Source organism: Pristiophorus japonicus, chromosome 2 (genome assembly GCF_044704955.1).
Source record: "Pristiophorus japonicus isolate sPriJap1 chromosome 2, sPriJap1.hap1, whole genome shotgun sequence".
In the NCBI taxonomy this organism is placed as follows: Eukaryota; Metazoa; Chordata; class Chondrichthyes; family Pristiophoridae; genus Pristiophorus; species Pristiophorus japonicus.
Genome location: NC_091978.1, coordinates 1459392 through 1476346, shown reverse-complemented (window position 1 = coordinate 1476346; position 16955 = coordinate 1459392). Strand labels below are relative to the sequence as shown.

The 16955-nt window shown below is 46.6% G+C and overlaps 1 protein-coding gene across 1 annotated transcript in view; it reads right to left on the bottom strand.

Moving 5' to 3' along the window:
• The window catches only part of LOC139235179 (zinc metalloproteinase-disintegrin-like batroxstatin-2), a 546822-nt gene that overhangs the window by 183308 nt on the left and 346559 nt on the right, over positions 1-16955 (bottom strand). The window contains exons 17-18 of the mRNA XM_070866402.1: positions 16243-16338; positions 10127-10186 (exon numbers count right to left, since the gene is read on the bottom strand). Of these exons, the coding sequence (XP_070722503.1) occupies positions 10127-10186; positions 16243-16338 (156 nt within the window). The remainder of the gene's footprint in view (positions 1-10126; positions 10187-16242; positions 16339-16955) is intronic.

Sequence of the window (16955 nt, the reverse complement as noted above, 5' to 3'; positions counted from 1 at the left end):
TCGCTGATAACATTTTCATCGTACTTGGCGGTAGAGAATAAGAATTTTAAATGAGAGGCGAGAGGAGTGGAATAAGGTGAGATGTTCAAAGGAGGAGGACGTGCCAGAGGAGCAGGGGGACAGACCAAGGTGTGATTTGGTGATGAGAGCCACACAGCCACCACGATGGTCTGGGCGGGGCAAGAGGGGGAAGCTATAGCCAGGAGCAGAGACTTCATTTAATGCTCTGCTATCATTTTCCTTACCAGTGTTTTAATTAATGGCAGGTAATGAACCAAAATTGCCTGTTTCAGCTGGTAGTGTTATGGATAGGCCAGTCAGACCTTTACTCTGACCATACTGGTCTCATGGGCTGCTGACACTCTGATCTACCACCAGCAGCCAGATGAAAGAATTTAGTGTACTTGCAGTTCTCTACCACAAGCACAGCCCCTACTCGCCCCAGACACAAGATGGAGGGGTGGGCGTTATTTAAGCCAAAAGGTGAAAACAGGTGCTAAATGGGTGCTGTGCTAATAATAATACCTGTTTGAAAGTGTGGACTTAGCATGCAATGTTCAGGCTAATTGACGATGATCATGATTTGAACGTGCCTGCAGGTGCTGCAATCGACAACTGCAGTTTAGAACTCAAGCGCTGATTCGGCGCCATTTTCCTGGAACCATCTATGTAGCGTTCACTCACGCACTTCCACTGAAGGTATGGAGTGCAATGGCTGGAAGTGGATGTCTCAAGGAGCTAGAGAGGGCGCCAAGGTACTCTAACACAGCACTGGAGGTCTTGGCGGAGGAGGGAGAGAGGAGGAGGATGATGTCCTCTCCTCGTAGGGTGCTATAGAGGTACCTGAGGCACTACATAGAAACATAGATGTGGGACAAGATCGCCCAGGTGGTCACAGCCAGGAGCCCTGGCCCTTGGACATGGCTACAGTGCCGCAAGAAATGTAATGTCAAGGTAAGATCCCATCTCACAAACACACTTCTCAATAGTTGTACCGGCACTCGCATCACAACATCAACAAACTTCATCCACGATCTAACTATACACTGATATTCACACACCCCACACCATTGCATCCTGCACAGATACTGTTTTGTCTTTAGATGCTCTGATAATGACTCCACGAGGCACTGTATTGTACTTGAACTGTAGTGACCTTAGTCCATTTAATGTAACTCCAGAGAATCACACATGGTGGCCTGCCTGGCACACCTGTACAGGTAACCTACAAGTCTCCCACTGCAGTGCCCTCTGGTGGCACACCATAGTGCACACAGCTGATATACAAGTTTCCCATAATAGTGCCCTCTGGTGGCACATCATATGTAATAGTATAAGCAGTAAACATGTTTGGATGCATGACATCACTCTCCCCCAAGTCCTTAGTGCAAATCACCTCTGCATTGACTGTGCTCTGGGCTTAGCTCTATCTGGTTGACCCTTGGAGGGTCGTTTCCATCTTGGGTGTTTCGTTGGCAGTAGAGGTGCTGGTGGATTCTTTTTGTGCGTCCATGACCACTCCATTCTCTCCTCCCCAAATATAGATTATGCCGGTGGCTCATTACATTCATATACATTCAAGTCCAGAAAAAACATTTGCATGATTACATTTGTGGTACAGTTGTGAGGTACATACTTGGAGTGTTGGGACATAAGCACTGATGACTGTGGCGCACTGGTTCCGCCCTGCTATCAACCACTGGGAACGTTGTCGCTAGAGTCCACCTCAATCGTCTTCTCCCTGTGGCCAAGGAGCTCCTCACGGAGTCGCAGTGTGGATTTCATCCCCTTGGGGGCACAACGGACATAATTTTTGCAGCGTGACAGCTGCAGGAAAAATGCAGGGAACAGCGCCAGCCCTTATACATGGCCTTCTTCGATCTTACAAAGACCTTTGACACTGTCAACAGCGAGGGTATATGGAGCGTTCTCCTCCGTTTCGGATGCCCCCAAAAATACGTCACCATACTCCGCATGCTCCACGATGACATGCAGACCATGATCCTTACCAACAGATCCATCACAGACCGGGGTCAAGCAGGCTGCGTCATCGCCCCAACCCTGTTCTCAATCTTCCTCGCTGCCATGCTCCACCTCACAGTTGATAAGCTCCCCGCTGGAGTGGAGCTAAACTACAGAACCAGTGTGAAGCTGTTCAACCTTTGCCGTCTCCAGGCCAGATCCAAGACCACTCCAACCTCTGTCGTCGAGCTACAGTACGTGGACGACGCCTGCGTCTGTGCACACACAGAGGCTGAACTCCAGGACATAGTCGATGTATTTACCGAGGCGTATGAAAGCATGGGCTTAACGCTAAACATTAATAAGACAAAGGTCCTCCACCAGCCACATGGCACTGTCCCCCAAACATCAAGATCCACGGCGTGGCCCTGGACAACGTGGACCACTTCCCCAATCTCGGGAGCCTCCTATCAACAAGAGCAGGCATTGATGATAAGATCCAACATCGCCTCCAGTGCGCCAGTGCAGCCTTCGGCCACCTGAGGAAAAGAGTGTTTGGAGATCAGTCCCTCAAAACTGTCACCAAGCTCATGGTCTACAGGGCCGTAGTAATACCCGCCCTCCTGTGTGGCTCAGAGACAAGGATCATGTACCGTAGACACCTCAAGTCGCTGGAGAAAAACTACCAGTGATGTCTCCGCAAGATCCTGCAAATCCTCTGGGAGGACAGACGCACAAACATTAGCGTCCTCGTCAGGCCAACATCCCCAGCATTGAAGTACTGACCACACTTGGGCAGTCCACATAGTTCGCATGCCAGACACGAGACTTCCAAAGCAAGCGCTCTACTCGGAACTCGTCCACGGCAAACAAGCCAAAGACGGGCAGAAGAAACGTTACAAGGACACCCTCAACGCTTCCCTGATAAAGTGCGACATCCCCACTGACACCTGGGAGTCCTTGGCCATAGACCGCCCTAAGTGGAGGAAATGCATTCGGGAGGGCTCTGAGCTCCTCGAGTATCGGCGCCGAGAGCATGCAGAATTCAAGCGCAGGCAGTGGAAGGAGCATGCGGCAAACCAGACTCCCTGCCCACCCTTTCCCTCAACGACTATCTGTCCCATCTGTGACAGAAACTGTGGTTCTCGTATTGGACTGTACAGCCACCTAAGAACTTCCTGACGACTACGTGTGCAGGAAGTGTATCCGCCTCCAGCTCCTGACTGACCACTTTGCGGAATTGGAGCTGAGGGTGGATTCACTCTGGAGCATCCACGTTGCTGAGAATGACGTGAATAGCACGTTTAGTGAATTGGTCTTACCGCAGGTGAAGGGTCCACAGCTAGGGAATGGAAGACCAGCAGGAAGAGCAGTGCAAGGAAGGTAGTGCAGGGGTCCCCTGCGGTCATCCCCCTGCAAAACAGATATACCGTTTTGAGTATTGTTGAGGGGGATGACTCATCAGGGGAGGGCAGCAGCAGCCAAGTTCACGGCACCGTGGCTGGCTCTGCTGCACAGGAGGGCAGGAAAAAGAGTGGGAGAGCAATAGTGATAGGGGATTCGATTGTAAGGGGAATAGATAGGCGTTTCTGCGGCTGCAACCGAGACTCCAGGATGGTATGTTGCCTCCCTGGTGCAAGGGTCAAGGATGTCTCGGAGCGGATGCAAGACATTCTGAAAAGGGAGGGTGAACAGCCAGTTGTCGTGGTGCACATTGGTACCAACGATATAGGTTAAAAAAAGGGATGAGGTCCTACGAGACGAATTTAAGGAGCTAGGAGCTAAATTAAAACGTAGGACCTCAAAAGTAGTAATCTCAGGATTGCGACCAGTGCCACGTGCTAGTCAGAGTAGGAATCGCAGGATAGCTCAGATGAATACGTGGCTTGAGCAGTGGTGCAGCAGGGAGGGATTCAAATTCCTGGGGCATTGGAACTGGTTCTGGGAGAGGTGGGACCAGTATAAACCGGACGGTCTGCACCTAGGCAGGACCGGAACCAATGCCCTAGGGGGAGTGTTTGCTAGTGCTGTTGGGGAGGAGTGAAACTAATATGGCAGGGGGATGGGAACCAATGCAGGGAGACAGAGGGAAACAAAAAGGAGACAAAAGCAAAAGACAGAAAGGAGATGAGTAAAAGTGGAGGGCAGAGAAACCCAAGGCAAAAAACAAAAGGGCCACTGAATGTAAAGGGGCTGCAGGAGGGGTCAAAACTAAAAATCATGGTTTAAAAACTAGTATTAAAACACTCTACCTAAACGCACGCAGCATTCGAAATAAAGTAAATGAGTTGACGGCACAAATCATTACAAATGGGTATGATTTGGTGGCCATTACAGAAACGTGGTTGCAGGGTGGCCAAGACTGGGAATTAAACATACAGGGGTATCTGACGATTTGGAAAGATAGACAAGAAGGGAAAGGAGGTGGGGTAGCTCTGTTAATAAAGGATGATATCAGGGCAGTTGTGAGAGATGATATTGGCTCGAATGAACAAAATGTTGAATCATTGTGAGTGGAGATTAGAGATAGTAAGGGGAAAAAGTCACTGGTGGGCGTAGTTTATAGGCCCCCAAATAATAACTTCACGGTGGGGCGGGCAATAATCAAGGGAATAATGGAGCATGTAAAAAAGGAACGGCAGTAATCATGGGGGATTTTAACCTACATATCGATTGGTCAAATCAAATCGCACAGGGTAGCCTGGAGGAGGAATTCATAGAATGCATACGGGATTGTTTCTTCGAACAGTATGTAACAGAACCTACAAGGGAGCAAGCTATCTTAGATCTGGTCCTGTGTAATGAGACAGGAATAATAAACGATTTCCGAGTAAAAGATCCTCTCGGAATGAGTGATCACATTATGGTTGAATTTGTAATACAGATTGAGGGTGAGGAAGTAGTGTCTCAAATGAGTGTACTATGCTTAAACAAAGGGGACGACAGTGGGATGAGGGCAGAGTTGGCTAAAGTAGACTGGAAACACAGACTAAACGGTGGCACAATTGAGGAACAGTGGAGGACTTTTAAGGAGCTTTTTCATAGTGCTCAACAAAAATATATTCCAGTGAAGAAGAAGGGCGGTAAGAGAAGGGATAACCAGCTGTGGATAACCAAGGAAATAAAGGGGAGTATCAAATTAAAAACCAATGCGTATAAGGTGGCCAAGGTTAGTGGGAAAATAGAAGATTGGGAAAATTTTAAACGACAGCAAAGAATGACTAAGAAAGCAATAAAGAAAGGAAAGAAGGTATACTTGCGCAAATCATAAAAACGGATAGTAAAAGCTTTTACAGATATATAAAACGGAAAAGAGTGACTAAAGTAAATGTTGGTCCCTTAGAAGATGAGAAGGGGGATTTAATAATGGGAAATGTGGAAATGGCTGAGACCTTAAACAATTATTTTGCTTCGGTCTTCACAGTGGAAGACACAGAAACCATGCCAGAAATTGCTGGTCACAGGAATGTGGGAAGGGAGAACCTTGAGACAATCACTATCACTAGGGGGGTAGTGCTGGACAGGCTAATGGGACTCAAGGTAGACAAGTCCCCTGGTCCTGATGAAATGCATCCCAGGGTATTAAAAGAGTTGGCGGAAGTTATAGCAGATGCATTCGTTATAATCTACCAAAATTCTCTGGACTCTGGGGGGGTACCAGCGGATTGGAAAGCAGCTAATGTAACGCCTCTGTTTAAAAAAGGGGGCAGACAAAAGGCAGGTAACTATAGGCCGGTTAGTTTAACATCTGTAGTGGGGAAAATGCTTGACACTATCATTAAGGAAGAAATAGCGGGACATCTAGATAGGAATAGTGCAATCAAGCAGACGCAACATGGATTCATGAAGGGGAAATCATATTTAACTAATTTACTGGAATTCTTTGAGGATATAACGAGCATGGTGGATAGAGGTGTACCGATGGATGTGGTGTATTTAGATTTCCAAAAGGCATTCGATAAGGTGCCACACAAAAGGTTACTGCAGAAGATAGAGGTACGCGGAGTCAGTGGAAATGTATTAGCATGGATAGAGAATTGGCTGGCGAACAGAAAGCAGAGAATCCTGAAATTACTACCTTTCAGAGACTCCCTGTCTGGAGTAAAAATAAAACGGGGAAGGTGGCTCAACCGTGGCTAACAAGGGAAATTAAGGATAGTGTTAAATCCAAGGAAGAGGCATATAAATTGGCCAGAAAAAGCAGCAAACCTGAGAACTGGGAGAAATTTAGAATTCAGCAGAGGAGGACGAAGTGTTTAATTAGGAGGGGGAAATAGAGTATGAGAGGAAGCTTGCCGGGAACATAAAAACTGACTGCAAAAGCTTCTATAGATATGTGAAGAGAAAAAGATTAGTGAAGACAAATGTAGGTCCTTTGCAGTCAAATTCAGGTGAACTTTTAATGGGGAATAAAGAAGTGGCAGACCAGTTGAACAAATACTTTGGTTCTGTCTTCATAAAGGAAGACACAAATAACCTTCCGGAAATACTAGGGGACCGAGGGTCTAGTGAGAAGGAGGAGCTGAAGGAAATCCTTATTAGACGGGAAATTCTGTTAGGGAAATTGATGGGATTGAAGGCCAATAAATCCCCGGGGCCTCTTAGTCTGCACCCCAGAGTACTTAAGGAAGTGGCTCTAAAAATAGTGGATGCATTGGTGATAATTTTCCAACAGTCTGTCGACTCTGGATCAGTTCCTATGGACTGGAGGGTAGCTAATGTAACACCACTTTTTAAAAAAGGAGAGAGAAAATGGGTGATTATAGACCGGTTAGCCTGACATCAGTAGTGGGGAAAATGTTGGAATCAATTACTAAAGAATAAATAGCAGCGCATTTGGAAAGCAGTGACAGGATCGGTCCAAGTCAGCATGGATTTATGAAAGGCAAATCATGCTTGACAAATCTTCTAGAATTTTTTGAGGATGTAACTAGTAGAGTGGACAAGGGAGAACCAGTGGATGTGGTGTATTTGGACTTTCAAAAGGCCTTTGACAAGGTCCCACACAAGAGATTGTTCTGCAAAATTAAAGCACATGGAATTGGGGGTAATGTACTGAATCGGATAGAGAACTGGTTGGCAGACAGGAAGCAGAGAGTCAGGATAAACGGGTCCTTTTCAGAATGGCAGGCAGTGACTAGTGGGGTGCCGCAGGGCTCAGTGCTGGGACCCCAGCTACTTACAATATACATTGATGAACTGGATGAAGGAATAAGTGTAATATTTCCAAGTTTGCAGATGACACTAAACTGGGTGGCGGTGTGAGTTGTGAGGAAGACGCTAAGAGGCTGCAGGGTGACTTGGACAGGTGAGGTGAGTGGGAAAATACATGGCAGATGCAGTGTAATGTGGACAAATGTGAGGTTATCCACTTTGGGGGCAAAAACACGAGGGCAGAATATTATCTGAATGGCGGCAGATTAGGAAAAGGGGAGGTGCAACGAGACCTGGATGTCATGGTACATCAGTCATTGAAAGTTGGCATGCAGGTACAGCAGGTGGTGAAGAAGGCAAATGATATGTTGGCCTTCATCGCTAGGGCATTTGAGTATCGGAGCAGGGAGGTCTTACTGCAGTTGTACAGGGCCTTGGTGAGGCCTCACCTGGAATATTGTGTTCAGTTTTGGTATCCTAATCTAAGGAAGGACGTTCTTGCTACTGAGGGAGTGCAGCGAAGGTTCACCAGACTGATTCCCGGGATGGCAGGACTGACAGATGAGTAGAGACTGGATTGACTGGGCCTGTATTCACTGGAGTTTAGAAGGATGAGAGGGGATCTCATAGAAACGTATAAAATTCTGACAGGACTGGACAGGTTAGATGCAGGAAGAATGTTCCCGATGTTGGGGTAGTCCAGAAACAGGGGGCACAGTCTAAGGATAAGGGTGAAGCCATTTAGGACTGAGATGAGAAGAAACTTGTTCACTCAGAGAGTTATTAACCTGTGGAATTCTCTACCACAGAGAGTTTTTGATGCCAGTCATTGGATATAGTCAAGAGGGAGTTAGATATGGCCCTTATGGCTAAAGGGATCAAGGAGTATGGAGAGAAAGCAGGAAAGGGGTACTGAGGTGAATGATCAGCCATGAACTCATTGAATGGTGGTGTAGGTTCGAAGGGCCGAATGGCCTACTCCTGCACCTATTTTCCATGTTTCTATATGATATTGAATTCAAAACATTTGTGAGCTGGCACTACGAAAAGAAATGACTGTTAAAGCTGTTAGTTTGTTGTAAAAACCCGTGTTTTACCAATATCATTCAGGGAAAGGGAACCCACCACCTCCACCTGGTCTAGCCTACATCTGCCTTCAGTACTATGTAGTTGAATCAGTGCTCTCTGGAATGGCCTAGACAACAGAAAGGCCCATCACCACCAGGGAAGCCAATGTGCCCATCTAATATTACCTATATCTTGAAGTCAAATTGAAAAAGCTAGCAAGAGATTAATGTGCAAAGTTAAAGCACATGGGATTGGGGGTAGTGTGCTGACATGGATTGAGAACTGGTTGTCAGACAGGAAGCAAAGAGTAGGAGTAAATGGGGACTTTTCAGAATGGCAGGCAGTGACTAGTGGGGTACCGCAAGGTTCTGTGCTGGGGCCCCAGCTGTTTACACTGTACATTAATGATTTAGACGAGGGGATTAAATGTAGTATCTCCAAATTTGCGGATGACACTAAGTTGGGTGGCAGTGTGAGCTGCAAGGAGGATTCTATGAGGCTGCAGAGCGACTTGGATAGGTTAGGTGAGTGGGCAAATGCATGGCAGATGAAGTATAATGTGGATAAATGTGAGGTTATCCACTTTGGTGGTAAAAACAGAGAGACAGACTATTATCTGAATGGTGACAGATTAGGAAAAGGGCAGGTGCAAAGAGACCTGGGTGTCATGGTACATCAGTCATTGAAGGTTGGCATGCAGGTACAGCAGGCGGTTAAGAAAGCAAATGGCATGTTGGCCTTCATAGCGAGGGGATTTGAGTACAAGGGCAGGGAGGTGTTGCTACAATTGTACAGGGCCTTGGTGAGGCCACACCTGGAGTATTGTGTGCAGTTTTGGTCTCCTAACCTGAGGAAGGACATTCTTGCTATTGAGGGAGTGCAGCGAAGGTTCACCAGACTGATTCCCGGGATGGCGGGACTGACCTATCAAGAAAGACTGGATCAACTGGGCTTGTATTCACTGGAGTTCAGAAGAATGAGAGGGGACCTCATAGAAACGTTTAAAATTCTGACGGGGTTAGACAGGTTAGATGCAGGAAGAATGTTCCCAATGTTGTGGAAGTCCAGAACCAGGGGACACAGTCTAAGGATAAGGGGGAAGCCATTTAGGACCGAGATGAGGAGGAATTTCTTCACCCAGAGAGTGGTGAACCTGTGGAATTCTCTACCACAGAAAGTTGTTGAGGCCAATTCACTAAATATATTCAAAAAGGAGTTAGATGAAGTCCTTACTACTAGGGGAATCAAGGGGTATGGTGAGAAAGCAGGAATGGGGTACTGAAGTTGCATGTTCAGCCATGAACTCATTGAATGGCGGTGCAGGCTAGAAGGGCCGAATGGCCTACTCCTGCACCTATTTTCTATGTTTCTATGTTTCTAGACACTTGAACAATGTGACCAATTGTCAACCTAACATGATGAAATTGTTTTAACAGGCCACTGATATATGCAAGCTGGAACTGTAACCAGCACACACAAGGCCAAAATTCCTCATTATCTTAACAGCATCAATGTAAAAACTTAGGCATGAGGTTGGAAATTTAAACAGAGAATTATGCCCATCTTCACTCAAAATGGCTGTGCTTTGGAACATTCCCTCTCTGAGAAGCCAGGTCCTTAAATTTCTAGTGCAGACACTGGTTTGTCTGTTCCAACACATAGCAGCATGTCACACAGCACACACAGTTATTACTGGATCTGCTGAGCCGGCACCCTTCTCTCTGCGTCACCTGTGACTTGGAACATGCTGTAATCAGCCGTGATTATGTTCGACACTCAAGGTTTGAAAAGTGATTGCTGACATGGGCAATAATTAATCACTTTAGATTGTGGTTACTTTTCAGAAATGTTGGTTGCCAAACACATTTGTCTGTTCAATCGGACACTGTAAAACAAGATTTCCCGGAAATGGTTAAACAGTTCTTTTGGCACATTTCCTTACCCGAATCTTCATGCACCCTGGTTGCCAAAACCTGTGGTGTGGTCGTGCCAGTTCTAAAACCTGCAGTAAAACAGTAACACCTGAAATATTAGCTGCAATAATGCTCATTGCCAAAGTACTGATATCACACCTGGCTGGCTGTCACTGGATAGATTGAGGAATAGTCACATGGCAGAAGATGAGACGAGTGGGTCTCTCTGCCATTCATTATTATAGCATTTTTATGCAAATATTTTGAGATTTATTTTTGATATAAAAGCACATTGAGGGATTTAACACAACGAGAAAAGCGCCAATCAACAAAAACACCGAGGTGTTGAGCTCCCTCAGATGTGACATTACTTTTCTGAGAAAGAGACAAGCTTTTCCTAATGATGCTGTGAATGGAAATGGCAGACCGTGAGCACCACTTTCCACTTGATACTCCATTGGGCCGAGTCTGAGAATATGCCTGCATCCAGAAAGTTTAAAACAAAGAACATAGTAATAAAGGACAAATGAGAACCACCAACAGGACCAGGTACATCATTATATAATGTGGGGCCAAGTGACAATACTGAATGCAATCACCTTTAGAGGTCAGGCAGTCCCATGATTTGTCTTGCTGGACAGACCACTAACTTGACTTTTGTTTTTTATATCAAAATGAGATAGAAAGTAGCTGCCGGTTCTGTATTCCGGTCATTAACAATGAATATCCTGGCCCTCCTGCCCTGGGCTAAAAGGGTTAATTTATGTGGACTGGTTGCATAGACTCGGCCCGGGTACAGAAGATTAAGGGTTGATCTAATTGAGGTGTTGAAGATGATTAAGGAAGTTCAGAGGGCAGACCGGGAGAAACTATTTCCTCTGATGGGGAGTCCAGAACAAGCGGGCATAACCTTAAAATTAGAGCCAGGCCATTCAGGGGTGATGTCAGGAAGCACTTCTTCACAGACAGCATAGTGGAAATCTGGAACTCGCTCCCCCAAAAAGCTGTTAAGGTTGGGGGTCAATTGAAAATGTCAAAATTCCATTATTGCCACATAAAGGCCCCAAGTTTCCACATGATTTGCTCCTGATTTTTGGGAGCAACTGGTGGAGAACGGAGTATCTTAGAAATCACAATTCTCCACATTTAGTTTTCTGCAGTTCTAGTCAGGTAGAACAGTTTCACTTTGGAACAGAATTTTATTTTTCAAAAGGGGGCATGTCCGGCACTGACGCCTGATTTCAAAGTTTCCACAGTGAAAACGTACTCCAAACTAACTTAGAATGGAGCAAGTGAAGATTTTTGTACGCTTGAAAAAACCTTGTCTACACTTTAAAAAATCAGGCGCAGGTTACAAATTGGACGTAGGGAACGAGGTGGTGGGGGAGGGGGGAAGGGAAGTCATTAAATTCTACAATCAATCCTTAGTTATACTTATACAAATATTATACAAATAAATCCAACCTAAATAAACATTTATAAGCAAAGAAAAGATTAAATAAACCATGTTCCTACCTGTGTGAAAGTGCTTCAGGCAGGCCTTTCAGGCAGCAGTGTGGCGTCATTGTCTCGACGGCAGCGGCAGGCAGCAAACAGCCTTCGAGCTGAGCTGCGGTGCTTGAGGCAGGCCTTCATTCCCCGCGAAGATGCAGCACCCGGACGGACTTGAGGCCATTCGGCCATGGGATTGCAGCGGCGTCAGTGGCTGGCCGGCAGCCGAAGAATCAACGCAGGACACACGCAGCTCATTAAAGTTCTTGAGGCAATTCGGCCATACTTTAGGGGCGGCGTCAGTGGCTGGCCGGCAGCCAAAGATAAAGCAGCAGCCTTCGAGCTGTGAGGGGGACTGAGGCCATTTGGACAGGGAGAGGCAGCCACATAGACAGTTTTATATTTAAATTTGCAGAATGGGTGCTGCATTGTCAACACCACGTATTATGCAATGGTTCGCCATCAATTCACTGCATAGGAGAGAATTGATTAGAGCTCACTGCACCAGGAACATCGTAGCCCGTAGGCTGATGGGCAGGAGACCTTACCCACGTCGACAATATCGAACCAGGCGCTCGTACCTGGACATGAGCGAGGCTGATTGTGTGAAAAGGCTGCGTTTTCGCAGAGAAGTTGTCACTGAGATCTGTGATTTGGTGAGAGCAGATTTGCAGCCCAGAAGCAGAAGGACAACTGCCTTGTCTGTTGAAGTGAAGGTAACAGCTGCACTTTCTTTCTATGCCTCGGGATCGTTTCAGGCTACAACTGGAGATGTGTGTGCCATCTATCAACGTGCAATACATGCCTGCGTTTACCAGGTCACGGCTGCACTTTATGCGCGAAGGAATGACTTCATCAATTTCCCAATGACCGCACAAGCGATCCATGAGAGGGCTGTGGGCTTCTTCAGGATTGCCGGCTTCCCAAAGGTACAGGGCTGCATTGATTGTACCCACATCGCCTTGCGAGCACCTGTGGAGGATTCTGAGCAGTACCGGAATAGGAAAGGTTTCCACTCTATCAATGTGCAGCTTGTGTGACGACAAGCAGCGCATCATGTCAGTCGATGCGAGATACCCTGGCAGCACCCACGATGCGTTCATCCTACGCAACAGTGTTCTATCTGACATGTTTGAGCAGCAGCCAGAAGGGCAAAGCTGGCTACTGGGAGACAAAGGGTACGGCCTGATCACTTGGCTCATGACGCCCCTACGCGTGACACAGACAGAAGCTGACCGTCAATACAACATGGCGCACATTGCGACGCGCAGCATCATTGAGAGGGCCATTGGCATATTGAAACAGCGATTCCGATGCCTGGACCATTCCGGAGGACAGTTGCAATACTCTCCTCAGATTGTAGGTCACTTCACTGTTGTGTGCTGCATGCTTCATAACTTAGCCATCATGAGGCAGCAGGAGCTGGTAGTGGAACCCGAAGACCGACGTGAGGGTCCAGTGCCTGATGATAGCATTACGGAAGACCAGGATGTGGATGATAACGACGATCAGGAAAGCATGCAATTGCCTGATGCCGGAGCACGAGGTCGGAGGAGGGCCATCCATTGTGCCCCTTTAACGATTGCTCGAAACTTGCGCCAGCAGCTCATCCGTGAACGCTTCAACTACTGATGCCTGAGGGCTCTGCGACCACTTTTGCATATGGACATGTTTATTCTTTGCAGTTGTTCCTACGTTGTGTTGTGTTAATGGAACATTAAACAGTTTTAATGAAAAAATATTTTATTGAAAAGTTAACGTCACTTTAATAAAATATTTGTTGTATCAAACTATACTTTTTAATATGACTCTTGAAGATCACTTAAAAACTTTAAGATCACTTATAAACTTGTAAAATTACAAAAGTTACAAAACACTTTCTATGTGAAAAAATTTACACTCTAAGATCACTTACACTTCAAGATCACTTTTTAGATGCAAAATTAAATAATTTACAGAATGTGAGAGCATTTACACTATAAGATCACTTAAAAACCATAAGATCCCTTATAAGTTGTAAAGTTACAAAACTTACAAAACAATTTCAATTTGAAAAACGCTACTACAGTTACATCAAGAACAAGAACAAAAGCAGCAAAGAAAGGTTGCAACCATGTCTCATCCACATCTCAGTGAATGTTCACTTCCTCATGGGGGTGTCATTTGATTGGCTGGGCTGTGTGCCCTTATTGCAGCAGCTACCTCACCCAGGCCCTCCCAGACGGCCTGTGCCGACACTTGCATGCCCTCCCTGACGACCTGTGCCGTAATTTGCATGCCCTCCCTGACGGCCTGTGCCGTCGATTGCACTCCCTCGGACATTCCCTCCCGAAGTTCCCGTGTCATTACTGCTATTTCTCCCGTCAGGACCGTCAACTCTTCACCCACTGCACTGACACTACCGATGAGTGATCGGGTAAGCTCATTGGTCTCCATACCCAATGCCACAACCTGAGTCGCATCTGTTGCACGCTGCATCTCAGGAGAGCGTGTCTCCAATCTCCTTCTCCTCTGCCTGGGTCTGCCTCGTGGCACCACTACACAGGGAGGCACGGGCACGGACGGTGGGATGCTCGGTGTTGCAAGCGGCACCACAACACAGGGAGGCGCGGGCTGGGACTGTGGGACGCTCTGTGTTCCAGACGGCTGAACTGGAGGGAGAGGCTCGGGCTGGAATGGTGGGATGCTCTGTGTTGCAGACGGCAGAACTAGAGGGAGAGGCTCGGGCTGGAACGGTAGGACGCTCGGTGTTCCAGACGACAGCACTCGAGTGCGAGCCGTGGGCTGGGATGTTGGACGAATGGGTGTAAACTGCTCCATGATATCAGCAGCAACATTGGGACCCGAAGCGTCGGAATCAAAACCATAGTAGGTGGAACCAGAACCTATGCGAGAGGGAGGCGTAGGCTGGGACGGTAGTGCAGTGACTGTAGAAAGCTGCATTATACCAGCAGCACCACTGGGACCCGCAACATCGGAAGCGAAAGCATGGAAGGTGGAACCAAGACCTATGCTAGGGGTTGAAACTCTGATGCCCCTTGATGGGGGCTCATAAACATTAAATTGGAAGCTCTCCCCTGCTGACAGTTCAGTCATCGCTGCCATCATCCAGTCTGGATCGTCCGCAGCTGATTGTACTGGTCCTTGTTCTGTACCCTCAGGATCCTCAGGGTTGGCAGCAGCAGCATCGTCATCATCGTCGTCATCATCATCATCATCATCATCATGTTGTGCAAAATACATCAGAACAGTCAAATGTTTAACAGCAAGGGAGGGGGCTGGGTGGGTGGCATGAGTACTCTCACACATAGCAGGCCAGGCAGCAGGTTGCTTTAAAGGGCCATGATGCATTTTCAGGATTTACTCTCTTCCTCGCGTGCGGGCCCAGCTTGTGCTGTACAAATTGCTTTTCTCCATGTCCGACTCATCATAGCAGCTACCCTTTGTTCCAAGGGTGTCAGTGGATGCAGATTGGGCGTGCCTCCTCCTGTCCGAGTTGCCTCCCTTTTGTTGTGGGCCAATTTCTTCTGCAAAGAGTAAAATATAACTTTTTACAGAATGTGTCAGTCTGCAAGGTGGGACATACAGATAGCCAGGTTACAATTACGATTAAATTAAAAATGGGAAATATTACTTACACTAACTACTTGACCAAGGTCGTGCCATTTCTTTTTACACTGACTTCCAGATCTCCTGGTATGCACCACGGCACAGTAATCTTCTGCAACTTGGTTCCAGCGTTTCTTCATTTCTTTTGGTGGCACTTTTATGCGACCTCTGTTGCTGGTATCTAGCTCCTGCCATCTCTGCTCAATGACATTGACTAATATCTCCACTTCCTCATGCAGGAAATTCTTTGTTCTTGGTGGACGTTGATCCATTGCAAAGTTGAATTGGCACTCTTATTTCTCCAAACACACAGTCCTTAATTTGCAGGCACCGGTTCTGCAAGTTTAGCAGTGAAAAGCTGAACTCACTGATTTCAGCAGGTGATTTATTCAGCAGTGCTGCTAAAAGCACTCCCTCACACACAGAAATATCAAGAAAATTAAAATAGAAGCCTTTGCAGGGGTCCAAGAAACAAATCTTCACTTTTTCTGCAGCACTTTTAAAAATGGCCGAGTGCCAATGTTTACTTCAGACTGCGCGTGCGCGAACGCTCCAACGCGCACATGCAGGGTTGCCGGCACCAAGAAGCCTCATTTCAATTGTACCCGCCCTCTCCTACTTACAAAATCGGCGTGAGTGGTAGGCTCCGCCTCCTGTGCGCCGCGCCAAGCAGACATCGAGCTCCAAGAAGCTCAAGAATACCACACTTTTTTTCCGGCACGAAAAACAGGTGCCCAGCTCTGAGGTGCGCCTTTTTCGCTGCGTGTGGAAACTTGGGGCCCATATTCCCATGTGGCTATTGTGGGTAGATGGAGTAAAGATCAGCTATAATCTAATTGAGTGTGAACAGGCGTGAGAGCCTGAATGGCCTCCTCCTGTTCCAATGTTCTCTTACTCTGGTGGGAGATCGGTGGAACGCCCACAATACTTCAGTGCCATTCTGTTCAGCCAAGACATTGCTCTCTGTGTCTATGTGACCAGGATTTGGGCCAGGATAGGACAGAGGTGCTGTAAATGACTAAACGAATTGTCAGAGTTCCCTTACCGTGTCCAATACTGGTTGTTCTTGCTTTAGGATAGAGGAAATTGTTTTCGGTAATTCCAGGGGTTGGTTTTAGACTTTTAGAATCAATCTTTTCTGCTATGAAATGTAAGGAGATAAGAAAGCAAGGAGTAAGAAAAGGTCTCGGCCTCACAACCACACTCCATCCAGAATCTATACAAACTCTCGGTCACAGGCTCCCCATAATTTACTTCATCTGAAGGAGGTGACTAACTGCTGGGAAAACCCCTGAACTTTCTATGATATATTCAAATTGGTATCTGTGTCACATGCTTCTTTTTTTGGCATTACCGTTCCCTGCCATGCCTCCAGGTGGCTTCGACAAAGGATTTTCCTTATTAAGCAACTACAGATACCCTGTGTCCAACCTTCCACCAGTGGAACTCCTGAAGCTTCATTCCCTGTACCTGAGGTGTCAAAGGCTTCAAACTAATAAGATAGGTGGGGAGGGATGTCCAAGAAATGTAACCAGCCTAAATATTAACAAAACAGGAAAAGAGAGCATAGGAAAGAATAAAGTAAGGGATGACATTGACGGCAAGGGAATAAATAGAGTTATAGAACAGGAGTCTAAAAAGATGGTTAAACATAAAGTGAGAGGAAATACTATTAAAAATGAGTTAAACTGTCTGTACAGCAATGCACACAGTGTCCGTAATAAAATAGGGGAGCTGGAGGCAATCATGAGTTGCGAG